We start from the raw sequence: 16,347 nt of genomic DNA, 5'->3' as shown, positions 1-16,347 counted from the left end.
TAGATTCTCTTTTTTTCTATTTTGGTTACTAATGAAGAGGAAGATAAGGTATACATTGTACACATTTAAATTGTTGTGTGGTTCTCTGATGGAATCTCCAACAAGAATGACAAATTGTCCTTGGTTGGTATAATTGCACCATGAACTATTGACACAGGCGGAGCCAGGATTTGATGTCAAGTGGGGCACTCACAAAATATTAAAACTCCATAAAGGAAAAAAAAAAATTCATTGACAGATAAAAGAAAGAAAAAAAAACACCCAAAATGATATCTTTTATTGTCTAAAACTATATTAAAGCAATTTCAAAACTAGTGTAAGTGTCCAAAACATAATATATATTAATAATATTATATATAAAACATAAATGTTGAGGCCAGAAAGACAAAACAAAAAACAGAAAAGCTATTCGTGCATGGTAGCTCAAACCCCTAACCCAATTGTTGCCAATTAATCAAGCTTCCACTATGCCAGACTAATCACATTGCATATGAGCAAACTTGAAAATATATATACTTTACTGGGTCACGGGACCCAGTAGGCCCCAACGTGGCTCCGCCACTGACCATTGAACCATATATAATATTAATGGTTAAAAGAAAAATCTGATAGAGAATTAAGTAGAATGTGTACGTAGGGGCTCTTGGTCGACATCGATGGTGTACCCTTAGGCCCCTATAGCTCCATAATTGGTCATATTAGTATGTGAATAAAATTTCTCTGGTCAATATATAATAAGTTGAATTTCATGGAGACTAGCTTAGCATTTAAAAATTAAATATATCACAAATTTGCATGACTTGACACAATTAGTACCAACTGTGATCAATTGTTCATTATTATTATTTTTTTTTTTACCTATCCCTAACTCGGTCAATAAATTATCTCTTGAGTAAATGACGGACCAAGATAAACTTTGCCCGTGAATGCATAGATATATAAAATACTCCACCATTGGAGGCACGTATTAAGCCTATATGACCTCGTTCATCAATTTTGAGAAACTAGTAAAACAACATACACAACCCTAAAGAGGAGAGATCCTTTCCATACAAGAAATATTCTTAGAATGAGGATGCTCGTAACACACACACACGCACACGATCACTAATCTCCTTATCATAATCACTCAATTTTAGAACTAATCAGGTCTAAGTATTGTTATTAGACTTCTTAATAAAAGACAATTAAATCAAAAAACTGTTTAATCACTACAATGCAGACTTCATGCATGTACTGACTAACCAAATTATTTATTTGCATTTTTTTTTGTGTGGCAGAAATGATTCTTGGATAAGAAGTAAAAGCTGTAGTAGACACTAGACCGGTCTTTCTAAAAGCTGTAACCCTAGCTAGAACTTAATGCATGGGCGAATCAAATGTAACTGTGGTATAATATCTATCATTCCATCACATGCATGGTAGCTAAAACTTGGACCGTTGAACTAAATATTGACATTGACAAGGAGACAACCTCTCTTAACTGACGGTGACACGTACAGAAGTAATGGCCCCTTGGCTGCTGCACAGAAATGGACATGGACTATCACATGCCCTTGCACTCTTTCAGTGTTCCATCGTAATAAAATCTGGAAACCTGCGTATGCAGCTGTGAAATTCCCGTGAAATAAATATATACGTTAAATTAAGCCTGCCTGCAGAGTGCAGACGCGAGCGAAAGAGAGAAAGAGAGAGAGAGAGAGAGAGAGAGAGAGAGAGAGAGTTTGCTGATGATAATATCACCGATAAACTATTGTCTCCATGTCATCGATAAAAGGAGTGGAGGCCGGAGATTCTTGGTGTCTCTTTCTCCTCCAAGAAACTAACTCTGTTGTTTACTTGTATATATCCTTTAATTCTGCAAATCTCTCTGTCTTTCAAATCAGTTAGTTTTTTTTTTTTTTTTTGGGTCAAAAGATCAGTCCTCTCTTAATTACAAGCTTCACACGTATGCACATGCCCATCATCTCCAGGAACTTTTTCTCTCAAGGTTCGTTATACGTGCGCAGGGTGACGATTCTCTTGCAAGTGATCATGAATGAAATCTTTTCAGTAGATTGATATATTATATACTTTACATATTGTGCTTGCAAAAAAAGCCACATGCATGCATGATGCATCTCATTTTGGCATGTCTACATTATTTAATTATATTTTCTGATTGATTGAAATTTATAATGTATAAATTGTACATAAAATATAATGTGTGTGGTATCAAAAAAATATTATTTTTTTAATTTTTTAATTATTCGAAACGGACCGAACATATTAGATATATCAACTGAAATACAAAGGAAGAAGGGAGACCTGAAGTTTTTTGAAAGATACAGGAGTTTAAATTTTTATATAACTATCAAAATTATTTGTCGTTAAATCATTTATGAAAATTCCAATTAATTTAAAACTCAAAAAGAAAGAAGGATAAGAGACACATATATTATAATTGGTGTATTGTTGGTGATAATTACTCAAACCACGTGGCTTGTTTGGTAGCAAAAGCCTGATGACGATGATATGGTATCAGGTGAATTTCACATGCTATTCGATCTCTTTATCTTTATCTCAGACTTAATTTGTCCATTACCTTGTTTTGTTTTGTGGCATATAATCAGAAGAGAGAAGAGACCCTACGTCTTGTTGTTTGTTGCATTATGTGCATGCTTAATTGCCTATTGTCTCATCTCAGCTTCATCTCACTCCACAACTTGTGCCTATTGGCATTGATCTTTTTCTTTTTTCAATCTAAATCAGATTGGAATGAGTGGGAAGTAGCTAAGTTTATATTGACGTAAGGTGTGTGTAAAGTTGGTATCAATTATTCTGAATTAAATATGTAAATTTTAACTTAATATCATATAAACGTATGAAGTTCAATTTAACTTGCTTAATATGTTTAGCGTCTTAGCTGTACCTCTGAGTTTAAAACTAAGAAACAAAGAATGTATGGTAGAGCTAATAGTCAATGAAGCAAAACCGTCTCATGCAAGCTCATAAATAGGCGATCATAGGTAGTAAAACGTACAAGTGCTAATAGATATGTGCTTGTGTTGTATTTTCACTCTGCATTTTATTTAATAACAAATTATCGTTTAGAAGATTTCTTCAATATAATTTTTTTTTTTCATGTTCTTCTTATTTTGACAATAATCTGTATATTTTTATGACCATGAAAAACATAGTAATGGCTCCGCTCCTGCCCAAGTGACTACTCCCTTGGGCCTTGGCTACTAGATCCATTTTTTCTTTTCTTTTCTCTTTCCTAATTACGGAAACGAAGCAAAGAGAGACTAAACGAAATTAAGAACGATAACAATCCCAACTAGAAGGAATGAGACGAGGGAAAACATTTCCAAAATGGTACAAGGGCACAAGATGAAAGGGTCTACTACCTCTGCCTCTCTATAGAAGTACTGTCATTGACACCTAGCCTAACTTCACGTTCAAGGTGGTCTAGATTTTTCATATATTGAATTTTTTTTTTTTAAACTTGCGGATATTAAAAAAAATTAAAATAATTATTACATACTATGGTAGATGAATGTAATCCATTGACAATTTTTTATTTTTATTTTTTATTTCACGGGAAGAGGAAGAAAATTCGTCGAATATGTGTCTTTTGTTTTTGAAAGACTTTTGATAATGAGATGTTCTTCGGATTAAGGTGTATCACTCTTTATTATTAATTTTTTTAAGGGAGCCTTTTGTCGACGAAATTTTGTCGGATATGTTTTTTTTATTAGGAGTTTTTTCCCACGAAATGTTTTGATGATAAAAAAACAAAAGGTTCTTGTTGTAAAACTTTTTGTTATGCAAAATGCAAATAATTACATCCGATAGGAGATTTTTTCAATCAATTAAATCTTTGTATTTTATTTTTTTCAATACTTTAAACAATAGGCCTATTAGCTCAGCTAGTTAGAGCGTCATGCTAATAACGCGAAGGTCGCAGGTTCAAGAACTGCATGGGCCAAATATTTCTTTTGAATTAATTTTTCATCCCAAACCAATAATATTTTTGTAGCGAACTCTATTTATTCATGTTATATTAGTTATAGTGGGCAAGGGTAATTATGTCCGGATGAAGTTTTTTTTTTGGCCTTTTACAGAAAGAGAAATTTCATAAATCCATTGCTAAAACAACATATACAGTATACTTGCATCCTAAATCAGTGGCCAAGTAGTTAAAGAAAAATCATTACCATCCACCAGTACTATGAAGCTCACTTATTCAAAAATTAAGCGCGCATGCATCCAACAGCCAATGCACTCAATTATGGTACTTGGAGATCCTCTTTAACTGAGTGTAAAAACATCACATAGCATGTAAGTTAAGAACTACCAGAAGCCCTAAGTAAAAATTAAGACCCAGCCCAACTGGGTGACCTATTCCAGTTGAGTCACAGAGGAAGGCCCAAAAGCTAGCCCTTATACCCAAATGAAGCTATTAATTGGTCCAAGTATACTTGCAGCCAAACATGCGGCCAAGGGTCACCAGACCACTTCAATAGCCCACCGAAAAAATTGCAACAGTCTGTGTTACCACTCCTACCCAATCCACCGCATTTGGTCAGAACCAAATCAGCAAAGAATATGTCTCCCAGACCCATACTCGATCATAGGACAATTAGATTTGTCCGTGAATCCTTGAAAGGTAGCACCAAGTCGGGTCGGAACCCAATCGTCAATACCTACCTCAGAATTTGCAGACCCAATGGTCAATACATGTCTTTTTCTATGGGGGACTAAGGCCTAGTTTGGGATTGCTTCGTTTTTACAAAAATCAGCTTTTTTTTCTATAGTTTTAGGTTTTAAGATGTTTAGTAAACTAAAAAAAAAACAGTTTTAATTGAAAAATATGAGTAATTGACAACAGCTTGTAGAAGCAGACCCAAATTAACTAAAAGCTGTTGTCAGTCCGAGCAGAAGAGGTTTTTTTTTAAAAAGTCACAGCGATCCCAAACTAGCTCTAATGCTGGCGAAAAGTTTATTGGTGAAGATATTTTTTTTTTTTTGTTACAAAATATTATTGGTTTGGGACATCTTGTATGGGAGGCTTCTAGTGACGAAAGGCACTTAAGTGTGGGGCAGAATTGTTCTGATTTTTGGTTGGCAATAACATATTGTTTTTATTTTATTTTTTTAGGCTTTTTAGATGGAGGATTTGTTGGAAAAGATGTGTCCTTTGGTGTATATAATTTTTTTATTTTTTGAAGGGTAGGTAGGTGTATATAAAATTTTAGAACTCCTTGGATTGGCTTTGTGAGTAGAGTTGAAATCAGTCAAAATTGGGAAACAAATGAAAGTTTAGTCATCATAAGCAAAAAGGACCATTGGGCTTTATTTTTTCCTGGATCACCAGTCTGGGGTTTTGTAAGCCCAATCTCCAAGCTAAAACCCTAGCAACTCTATCTGAAATCAATTCTCAGAAGCAATCAAACTCGAGCTTGTTCCTTCATAACACCAAAAAGTTCAGACCTTTGATTTGGTTTTGGAGCAGAAGCCATGGCCGGAGAAACCCAATTGGCAGAAGCAGCAAAAGGTCCAAACAAGAGGCGAATAGGGAAGACGAAGGGCTCTAAAGCCAGAAAGAAAGCAAAGAAGATGCCGCACGCGTCAGACGGCAGCAGAGCCGTGAAGCCCAAGAAGATTGACCCCAAAATGAAGAAGCTTTATCGAAAACGGGCCAGAGAGTACGATTCAGAGGAGGAGGAGAGTGGTGGGTCTGAAGAGGAAGGAGAAGTAAAAGAGGCGGAAGCTAAGGAGAGGCGTAAAGCAGAGGAAGGGTTCTCGGATGATGAGGAAGACGATGAAGTTCAGCCCGGAATTACGAAACTTTCAGAGGGGTGCAATGCGTTTAGGTTGGCTTTCAGGAGCATAATCAAGAAGAGTGTTGCTGACGATGTAATGGTGAGTGATAGAATGAGGTTTTGTGTATAATTGGTTATAGTTATGGTGATGCATCGGTAATCAAATGCATTAGTTGTTTAGTTTAGAGCTCTGATGATGCATTGGTGAGCAATGGAATTGAACTCATATGTCTGTTTCTTTAGTTTCGGGCTGTGTTACGGTTCTGATGTTTCATTGGTGAGCCATGAAAGCGAAAACTTGTGTGTCTAATTGCTTAGTTTAGAGCTGTGTGCAAGTGCTGATGATGCATGGCCGAGCAATAGTAATGAACTCTTTTCTCTAGTTTAGTTTAGTTCAGGGCGGTGTTGAAGGTCTGATGTTGCATTGGTGAGCAATAAAGGCTGGACTCTTATGTCCAACTGTTTAGTTTAGAGCTGTGTTGAATTTGTGATGATGCATGGGCGAGAAATAGAATTGAACCTGTTGCTAATTGTTTGGTTTAGGATTTTGGTTTGAAGCTTTGTGTGTTTTTTTTTTTTTTTTCTCAGGGACCAGTGTTATCGGGGAACAAGAAGCTTATTGCAGAAAAGCTGGCTGAAGAGGATGCTGAGCGCAAGGTCAAGGGAGAGGCTAAGGAAAAACAATTGGTAATGCATACAATCTATTTACATTTGGTTATTACATATAAATGCGTTCAGTTTCATGTGCTTAAGGTTTAATAGTGCTTTTTGATGTTACAGGTAATAGAAAAGGGGCATGTTGTTAAACCTGTCAACTATGACCCGCATGAAAAGTTTCTAATTAGTCTTGCTACTAGAGGAGGTATGTTTTTTTTTTTTTTTTTGCTTGGTTGATGTATAAATAATCCTGGCTTTAACAAATTATTTTTTCTAGTACTGACCAAGTTACATTTACTTATGGAATGCTGGATTTGCAGTGGTCACATTGTTCAATGCTGTAAGTTTCTGTAGCAGATTTCTAATCAGATTTGTTTGCTTTCAAAGATAATATATATATATATATATATATATATATATATATTTATTTAAAATTGTTTTGTACAATACTTTTCTGCTGTATCATACTAAATCATGGTATCTAATGCAGGTCAGCAAGGCACAGAATGCTCAGAAAGGACTGGATCCTTCCAGGTTTAAAGATGCAAAAGGTATGCTTCTAAACACCAAAACTAGAATTTGAGAGCCTCTTAGTCTTGCCAATTTACTCTTTAAGTTTCGTACATCATTCATGGGCGTCTGTTGCTTATAAAATTTGAATCTGAAAATTGATTTACACTTCAAATTGAGAATTGAGATTGCAAGCATGCTTATTTATATTCTGTTTTTGTGAGTTTAATCTGGTCAATGTTTTTGAAATATTTCCAGTGATAAGAAAGCGGAGGAAAGAAGCCTTCTTTTCAGAGTTGGGCAAAACTAGTGCTTCTGCAAAGGTTTGCTTTTATGCTCCTTTTTATAGGGACTTCATTCTGTGACTTTAGTACCTTGATGCTTTTGAAGGGTGGAAGGGACGGTGTATACCATTCTAGTTTTTCGCATTAAAGATTTTTAACATACACCATTGCCTGCAGAATATGAAGTTCCCTCTTCAAAGTATAATTATCTTCCAACCACCCTGTTATCTATAGAATAATGAAGGTTGACATAAATTAAGCTTGCAAGCTAAACTGGTTGCAAACGCAAATGACTTGACATGCAGGCTCAGACGTCTAAAGGCTCAGTGGAGAATGAAGGGCCTGCCTGGGCTCCATTGCGAGATAATTTCATGCTAACAAATTCCAAGTTGAAGGACTGGGATAAAATGACGGTAAGGATTACTCTCTCTCCCTTACACATATCATGTCAAGTTTATGCAGTTGTACTGGGTTTTACTCTTCCATTGACAATGCAATCTGCATACAGGAGCAAGTTGGGAAAGATGACATTGGAAGGATGTCTGAAGATAGTAGTTCGGACGATGATTAGTGCTGTGGAACTGCACGAACAGCTATATGCTGATTCTTTGTTAGGCATGCTTCGTCTACTTAAATGTTATCATTGTAATCACTACTACCTAAGAATTTTGTTCCCAACTTCTATTATTTGTTATAAATGAGTGCTTTCAAGATGTGGTGCATGGAGAGGACATACAATCTTCTGTTAGATTCTATTGCTTGCTCTCTATTTATATTGAACAAATTTCCAAGAAACATAACAAAGAGACTAAGAGAGTACAAACTACAACGATTGTCCGAGACAAAACACCTCAATCTACAAATGGAGGAATGAACAATTTTAAGGCGACATATTTTGATTAAACTACTACTTTGCACTATGAAAACAGAAAGATAAGGATGACCGTCGAAGTTACTACCGAGTACAAACTACTCCTTAAACTGCAAGGTAATTGTTTTTTTTTTTTTTTTTGAATAAATGGGGACCAAATGGCCCAGCAACAAAGAAGAGAAAAATTACATTCTAGGAACTACTGTCCTATATCTAGGATATTCACACAAGTCATCCAACAAGAAGGAAGTAACTTGTGGAGGGGGTTGCTCCATAACATGCACTCCAATCTCAACATCCACTCCAGATTTAGAAAGCACATCAGCAACCTGATTAATCTCACGATAAATGTGGTTAACTTCACAGTGAGGAAACTGTCTAATCAAAAATTGGCAGCAGTCAATAAGAGTTTTAGAAGGATGTAAATCATTCACACCCTGCTTGATCATGTTAACTAGAACTTCAGAATCACTTTCAACCATCAGATATAGGCATGAAAGATTATGAGCCAATCTTAATCCAAGAAGAAGACCCCAAATTTCAGCATTAAGAACAGATCCACACCCCAAATTAGCACTGAATACAGAAATCCAATTACCATAGTGATCCCTCAAAACTCCACCAGCTCCGATTTGTCCATTCCGATTTCAGGCACCATCAATATTAAGTTTGTAATAGTTGACTGGAGGTTTACTCCACACCATGCTGATATTGATTCTACCATCAGAATTGGCCTTGGTCACATTAGCAGAGGTCCATTCTCTGATAGCATCAATGATCAATTTGCTAGGATTATATGGAAAATGGAAGTCAGGATCAAAAACCAATTTGTTTCTCCATTTCCATAGAAACAAAGGTAATTGTCTTTCTGTGAAATGAAAAGAGACGACAAATTTACAACTCCAGGTTTATTGTTTGACCCTGTAATTGTTTCAGGCCAGATCTCATAACACTCAACCTCATACATACAGATCCTGTGCATGTCAAATGAACAAAAAAGAAAGATTACAATATTGCTGGCTTTTCTACCCACCAGCCAACTACAAGTTCGGCAACCCAAAATGGCACGGCAGCCACTTAATAATAGTCATCAGAGCAGGAGGACAAAAAAATATAACAACTGGTATTATCAACATGAAGCATAAAATATGGCTGGAAGACCAAAATGGATCCTCCCTGGAGAATGATTAGGCAGATGAACTTTGCCCCTGATAAATATAAAAGGAAATGGAATCTCATAGCTTTAAGGCATGGGCAATCTATACAATGTCATGATCTGTCAATCGTTTATGGTGGTGATGTAGAATCAGAAATCTGCTCCTCCACTTTATTAGTGAAGCATCAGAACCTGTTTTTTTTGCATCGACCTTTCTTTCCCAATGAGAGCCGAGGCTCCTATGATACAATCATACAGCTAGGCACTGCACAATGAGAAGATGAATCAGTTTCACCATTTTAATGTAATAGGAACAAATTTTAGTTTCTAAAAGCATGGTTAAAATTGTACTCAGTAGCTTCTGGTTCTGGCCGCATTCAAAGGGTCATAATCATAAGCTTCGCCAGCTTTAATAAACCGCCCTTTCACACGCTTTCTTACATCTGCCCTTGCTTTGCGAGAAGCATACCTCACTCTTTTCTCAAACCTACCAAAAAAAGACAACAATAAGAATATAGATCCACAAAAGCCAGAACAGCAATACAGCATGCACTAGTCTTAATGACCAAATGAGAGTCTGAAAATGTAACACTTCAGATAGAGGAAAAGTACAGATGAAAACGCTTGGTATAGACGGAGAAATTTTAGAAACACAACATAATGTTGTTATTGGAAGTTGTAATACAAAGATGTGAAGAAACTAGGAAAACAATGCTGCTGACTTGATAAATGAACGAAAGAATTATTCCACAAAGATTTAGTATAGTATTCTGTGTGGAAATATATTTATATTTCTGATAGTATACTTACTTGCGTGCCTTCTTCTTTTCCTTGTAACGCATAACAGCATTACTTCGATTAGCAGACTGGAAGGAACTCTCAGGGCCTGGAGGACACCATGGAGGCTCTCCCATGAGTAGCATTGAGGAAGCCCCACAATCTTGACAATCTCCAGCACTACTCTCGCCGGTGACACCCGAAAATGAAAGGTTTGACTGTGCTTGCTTTGGCACAAAAGAAACAATTGGTTCAGTTTTTGTACTCATTAAAGAATCCGCAGATGCTGCAGTACTGCATGCTGGCTGCTGCAATGCATTTACCCGTCCAATTGATGACCCCTGGAAAAAACACTAATATGTCACTTCAAGACATACCTTACTAACAACAGTTTATATTAAGAATTAAAAAAAAAAAAAAACTGGATAGCAGGAATGCATGATACAGATGAGTAACAGAGCAAGTGAAAAAAAGAAAAAGAAAAAAACGAGCAATAGACGGTAAGGCTTTGTTCAGAATAATGCATCATGCTTCTTTACACATTAAACATATAGTGAAAAACCTACTTTAATACAGGGAAGGGCACCTTATACCCTCATACAGAAAATTCGAGGTTTTGGCATACTTCATTTTAAATCGAGTCACAATTTATAAATAATTTAACTCCTCAAGAAAACTTATTAAAGATAACAGACAGGTCCTTAAATATTCAAAGGAACTGGTTCTAGCTCTACAGTGACAAGTTCATGACAAGGGGCTAGCAAATGAGCAATAACAGATCAAGAAAATACAAACAGCCTTCAGCAAGAAAAAAGGAGATGAAATTACCTCAGCAGCAATTAATTCCTGAGCCCTGGACATGTTCTTTGCCCCAAACAAACTATCAATCCCACCATTATTGAAAAGCTCTTCAGAGTGATTGAGAGATACACCAAATAGTTCGTCATAATTTTCAAGATTCAGATCCATTTCATCCATATCAAAATCGTCATAAAGGTCATCATCTTCACAGAGCCCTGGGCTTTTGGTTCCGTGACAATATAACTGCATATTAGCAACATGAAATTGCAAAGGTCATTGACTAATAATGATTGAACTTCAAACAAAGTCATGCAAAGATTTAGAGATAAATAGATTCTTGTAGCCAAACCCAATTAGTTGGCGCTACATCTTTGTCAAACTCGGTTAGACAAAGAGAGTTTGACAAAGAGTAGACAGACATCGGATAGAGAATGCAAACCCGAAAAACACAGTGAAGAGGTGACGTTAAAATGTTTAAATAGAATAAACCACACCACAGAGAAACAGAACATCAAGTGACCAACAACTGTTGTGCTTAGGAACATTACAGATAGGAATATTATTGAATAAAGAATGAAATCATAAACTGAAAGTCAACCAGGCAGACCACCTCTAACCTCATTCAAAAATGAATGACTATCAACATTTACCTTATTGACTTATTCCCAAATTGTGGTGCTTCAAATCAAGAGAATAATTAGTAATTTAGAATATAATCAACATATAGATAAGCCATATCTGGGCATAAGTAGAAAATAATCAGGAATATATTGTCAGGTTATCTAAACCAAGAATCAAATACATCTGCTTGCACACATTGATGCAGGGTGTTAAAATTCCAACTGGAGCAGTTCATCCCAAAGCATAGTAAGGCACACTAAACAGCAAACGATCATGATTTGGATGCCAATGAGACTAAAATGATGATAGATGCAATCAAGAAAAAGAAAAAAACAAGTAACAATCACAGACCACTAAGGCAATAATTTTGAAAATCATTATATACCTTGGGCAATGTAGAATTTGCAGATCCAGGCATCTGACCAACAACCTGAGGAGCTGAGTTAAGTGCAGGCACCGAAGAGGAACCAACTAAACCATCAGACTTATCCATGGCACCCACGTCACTGACTTCAAATTTATCAGATGCATTCTCTCTGGTGTTATTTTCTGGGGGGCTCCAAGCACTTCCAGTGCTGTTCTCGGCAATGCTCATCAACCCCATTTCCTGCTCACAAGCAGATTCACCCGCGGCTGCGGAAGGTAACTCTAGAACGAATGACCAGATAGACGACAGTTCAGAAGCTGATGGGCAGCCAGAGTAACAATTGAGTGTTTGCCTCTTGTGTGATGCAGCTGAAGTAGATGCACCATGACCCATCCAATCACAATTCTGACAAAGAGACACTCTCTCTTCTGCACATCTTACTAATGCTGGTTGTGAATTGCATCTTTCGCAAAGAAGCGTTCTCGAGTGACGCCTCGACAAGGCATTAGCAGAGTGGACATTTCGGTCACATGATAAACATAAGCAAGCAGCATCAGACCGGCAATACACCATGGACCTTTGATCCCCACAGAAATCACATATGTAACCCATATTTCAAGTTTCAACAAACTCTTTTCTTCACTTGTAATCAAAACCTGTCCAATTTCCTAACCTCCAGGAAATCTGTATATGAATCTAACCGAAAGTAGCTTCTCAGACAGACCACAATTCTGCTGAGTATTTCTCACTACAACCTTCAAACGACATCATAAACAAAGATTTAGTACTACTGCTATAAAGATGATTTTGTGGATAAGGCAATCTAAACAACAAGGGAGGTTTTATTATGTCATTTCTAGCAAACAGATTGAAAATGGAAACTCCAAAATTATTTCAGCTTCAACATATCAAACAGTAACACCAAAAACTGGGAGAAAGAATTTGTTTTTACTGATTAAATCATAAAAGGGTGATCCATAACAACAAGTAACATAAACCCAAACAAGAGCATCAAAGATGTGTTTATTTTGTAAAAGAAGACGAACAAGAAAAATGAGAAAAGCCAAGGAAAAAAGAGCAGCAGAAAGTGACAAAAGATATTGAATTGAAAAACTTTGAATCACCCAAAACACAAAAGAGATAAGCTTTCTGGTGTGAACAGATTAGCAAGCTATCAACACCATAAATAGCCAACAGAATTGACGGACTAAATCAGAAGATAAGCTTCACAATTCTCACAGTAAAAAAAAGAAGAAGGGTAATTCAAAGACCTATCCATTTCTCACCATATCTAGCATAAGAGCATCATCAGACCAAGACACAGAGAAAAACCCAAGAAATTCTATTACAGCACCCAGAAAAGCTTTGAACTATAAAAAAGCCTGAAAAGTAGTAACAGAAAACAACCAGACAGAGAGCATTCATGAAAATTTATCGTACCAGGAGAGAGAGATGGGATAAGATCTGCAGACAGCTTTGGGATTTTGGGTTTCACTAAAAAACTAAAATTTTTGGGAGAAAACCAAAAAAGATTGAACCTTTACAAAGCCCAAAAGGAACCCTAAACAAGGAGGAGCTTTGATGTGGGAAAAGAGAGAGAGATGGGGAAGACTACTGGATATATGGGGGTTGGGTTGGGAGAGAGAGAATAGGGTGAGGTTTTTTTTTTTTTTTTTTTTGGTATGAGAAAAGAGGTGAGGTTGAGGTGGGTGTGAGAGGAGCATAAGCACAATGTTTAGTGTCAGATGGCAAAGATGGTGACTTCAGCATAGTTGATAAAAAGTGCATTACTTGTGTGGGTCCATGTCCTTTTCCTAGTGAAAGGAAAAGTTAGGCCTTTCCCTTTTCTGGGTCCTCCCTTCACTATAAATTATTATTTTAATCAAAATAGCTGCTTTTACAACTCTCACATCTCTTGTTCTTTTTCTCATATTAATATTGGAAATAAAATAAAGGTCAAGTTGGTAAAAAGTGCCTCCACAGGGTCCTTGCTGTGTGCCTGTGACTGAGGTTTTTCTAAGACGTTTATCTCAACCTCGTTCCAAAACCTTGCTATCATGAAATCCAACCCCAAAAACAGAGATAATGAATCCATTAGATTTTAATAATGAGACGAGAGATATGTAATCTCATGAGAGACTTTAAAAAATTAGATCCCAAAGAAGGGGAAATGCTCATTTACCCAATTTTAGCTTAAAATTTGTCCACTTGCTCCACTAACTGTTTTTTAACCCGTTTACCCAAAACACTCTAAGGAATTATTTCCCTAATACCCAATTAATTCTTTTGTATTAATTTTTGAGACTTTTTTGCCCTCTCCTTCAATCTCTCTCTCTCTCTCTCTCTCTCTCTCTCTCTCTCTCTCTCTCCAGCAGGTCGCCCACGACGCCGGGTCGCAGGCTCTTGCCATCGCCGCGCCGAAACTCGTCGTCGTGCTCTCCGCGGCCAGGCTCGAAGCCAAGCAGACGGTCCTCGTCACTGAGAAGCTTGGCGAGGCCGGGTTTGACCTTCTGAAGGAATCGACGACCGCCAGTAGAATCGGGTACGTCTTCGAGTTGCTTCTGTCTCTCTCGCCGGCGACTGATCATCACGGAAATCGCAACTTGATTGTATCTCCGGTCCCGGGCTGCAACCGGAGTCGTTGCAATCGGAGTCAAATCAGTGTGAAGGCAAATGGTCAACCAGAATTGTTGCAAAATGACTGGAATTGTGGGCAAAATGGTCAACTGGAGTCGAGATTATTGGGGGGCAATAATCGTCCTATTGGGGGGCAATAATGTGTCTTAATTGTTGTAAAGTCTCTATAATTGTGTTCAGTGATATTTTCCTTTGTGTTTAAAGACTGCTTCTAATGTGTTTTGGTATTTCTGATATATTATTGGGGGGCAATAATCTGTTTATTGTGGGGCAATAATATATTTATTGCGGGGCAATAATATATTTGTTTTGTTATTTTTTGGAGGAATATGGGTGATCCTTTTGTTGTTAGGTGCATTTATTCTTGTTAAGAGGCCACCCGGGAGGCCTAGGGTGAAGCGGTTCAAGTGAAGTGGAGAGTGTGAAAAAAAAGCCAATTCATTGTGGTCTTAAATTCACCAAGTACTGAATTTGAATACATGTACTTTTGTAAACTAATTTAAAACCAAACTGAGTTACTTCTGACCATCTATAAAAAAATTATTGGGGGGCAATAAACTTTTTATGACCCCCCAATAAACCTAATTATTTTGGTTAATGAATCAAGCAGCATTTTGTTGAAATGACCTGTAATAAATGAACCACAGTTAAGACATTATTGCGGGGCAATAATCTGTCTATTGCCTCCCAATAGACCACCCCAAAAATCACCAGTTTCTATCATTGACAGATTATTGTACTTTAATAAACTCAAAACAACATAAGACTTATCAAAACTCTAATTTCAGTGATTAATTAACCACAGTTAAGAAATTATTGGGGGGCAATAGACAGATTATTGCCCCCCAATAGACCACAGTTTTGATGTCGTCCGAGACCTGCAAGCGAAGCCCAGACCAGATTCCGGCGTGGAGCTTCGGAGCTTCCCAGACATCTGACAAACAAAACCGGCGAAGCCCAGACCCGATTCAGGCTTGGAGCTTCGGAGCTTCCCTGACATCTGACGAACAAAACCGGCGAAACCCAGACCCGATTCCGGCGTGGAGAGCTTCCCGGACATCTGACGAACAAAACCGGCGAAGCCCAGAGGGGTTGGGATCGTGGAGTTGGATGGCGTCATCCTCTGGTGGTCCGACGGTGGGACAGAGCGGCGGCGGTGGAGGCCGACATTGACGGTGGAGTGGTGGGCGTGGTGGCTTAGAGAGAGAGAGAGAAAGAGAGCATGAGACGAGGTTAGAGAAAGAGAGAGAGAGAGAGAAATCGATGAGGGGGAGGAGAGAGAGATATGAGTGTAATTTGTTAATTAAAATGAGGGCAATACTGTCAAACACTGTTAGATTGGGTAAATGGGGTTAATAAACTTTTGGTGGAGTAAGTGGGCAATTTTTGGCCAAAAATTGGATAAGTGGTCACAGCCCATTTAAAGAACTTTTGAATAAATTTCTCATCGTAACTTTTCTCTTATATAATAAAGTAAATTTAAAAAGTTATTGGATAGTCTTTTAGATATACTCAAAACAAAATCTATTGAAAGCGGTTATTTTCAATCAAATTATGCTCATCTCTATATTTCACTCTTGGTCTTAGAAGTTTCTCAATCCACAACTGTTGTGGCAACAGATGAGAATGAGAATGGAATGACATAATGGATAGGAATAACATTTCTTGCCTTTGAAGTGTTCGTTATTTCTGTTTCATTTCCTTTTGTTCTTGTTGATTTTCCATTTGATTTTGATGCTTGAAGCGGCCATTCAATCCAATCCATGGGGGCTACTTTTCCTTCGTACTATCCTAATGCTACATCCTAGCAATCCAATCCTTAAAGCTCTAGAATCCCCTCATGAGTGCGCACATGAGGC

General features: G+C 37.3%; 2 protein-coding genes across 2 annotated transcripts; one reads left to right on the top strand and one right to left on the bottom strand.

Moving 5' to 3' along the window:
• The first annotated feature begins 5,382 nt into the window (after positions 1-5,382).
• LOC133725850 (uncharacterized) lies at positions 5,383-7,971 on the top strand. Its single transcript, XM_062153238.1, has 8 exons — positions 5,383-5,907; positions 6,396-6,494; positions 6,588-6,669; positions 6,785-6,804; positions 6,955-7,015; positions 7,233-7,297; positions 7,564-7,671; positions 7,767-7,971. The coding sequence occupies exons 1-8, from the start codon at positions 5,503-5,505 to the stop codon at positions 7,827-7,829; spliced, it is 903 nt and encodes a 300-aa protein (XP_062009222.1). The 5' UTR covers positions 5,383-5,502; the 3' UTR covers positions 7,830-7,971.
• A 968-nt stretch (positions 7,972-8,939) lies between these two features.
• LOC133725849 (zinc finger protein CONSTANS-LIKE 9-like) lies at positions 8,940-13,527 on the bottom strand. The gene is made up of 6 exons (XM_062153237.1): positions 13,292-13,527; positions 11,870-12,606; positions 10,891-11,106; positions 10,096-10,403; positions 9,637-9,772; positions 8,940-9,550 (listed from the first exon to the last, which is right to left on the bottom strand). The coding sequence occupies exons 2-5, from the start codon at positions 12,461-12,463 to the stop codon at positions 9,637-9,639; spliced, it is 1,254 nt and encodes a 417-aa protein (XP_062009221.1). The 5' UTR covers positions 12,464-12,606; positions 13,292-13,527; the 3' UTR covers positions 8,940-9,550.
• Positions 13,528-16,347: the final 2,820 nt, after the last annotated feature.

The sequence above is a fragment of the Rosa rugosa genome, chromosome 1, assembly GCF_958449725.1.
Source record: "Rosa rugosa chromosome 1, drRosRugo1.1, whole genome shotgun sequence".
NCBI classification, from domain to species: domain Eukaryota; kingdom Viridiplantae; phylum Streptophyta; class Magnoliopsida; order Rosales; family Rosaceae; genus Rosa; species Rosa rugosa.
Note: the sequence above shows the minus strand (reverse complement) of the source record. Positions and strands in the feature narration are given on the sequence as shown.

What these genes read in the sequence shown, in the direction of transcription:
- LOC133725849 (XM_062153237.1), bottom strand. Translation starts at nt 12,463, where the DNA reads ATGGGTTACATATGTGATTTCTGTGGGGATCAAAGGTCCATGGTGTAT. An exon ending in AGGAATTAATTGCTGCTGAG is followed by an intron (nt 10,404 to 10,890) that starts GTAATTTCATCT and finishes TGTTTTTTCCAG; the next exon opens with GGGTCATCAATTGGACGGGT. An exon ending in GAAAAGAAGAAGGCACGCAA is followed by an intron (nt 9,773 to 10,095) that starts GTAAGTATACTA and finishes TTTTTTTGGTAG; the next exon opens with GTTTGAGAAAAGAGTGAGGT.
- LOC133725850 (XM_062153238.1), top strand. Translation starts at nt 5,503, where the DNA reads ATGGCCGGAGAAACCCAATTGGCAGAAGCAGCAAAAGGTCCAAACAAG. An exon ending in AGGCTAAGGAAAAACAATTG is followed by an intron (nt 6,495 to 6,587) that starts GTAATGCATACA and finishes TTGATGTTACAG; the next exon opens with GTAATAGAAAAGGGGCATGT. An exon ending in AGGACTGGGATAAAATGACG is followed by an intron (nt 7,672 to 7,766) that starts GTAAGGATTACT and finishes ATCTGCATACAG; the next exon opens with GAGCAAGTTGGGAAAGATGA.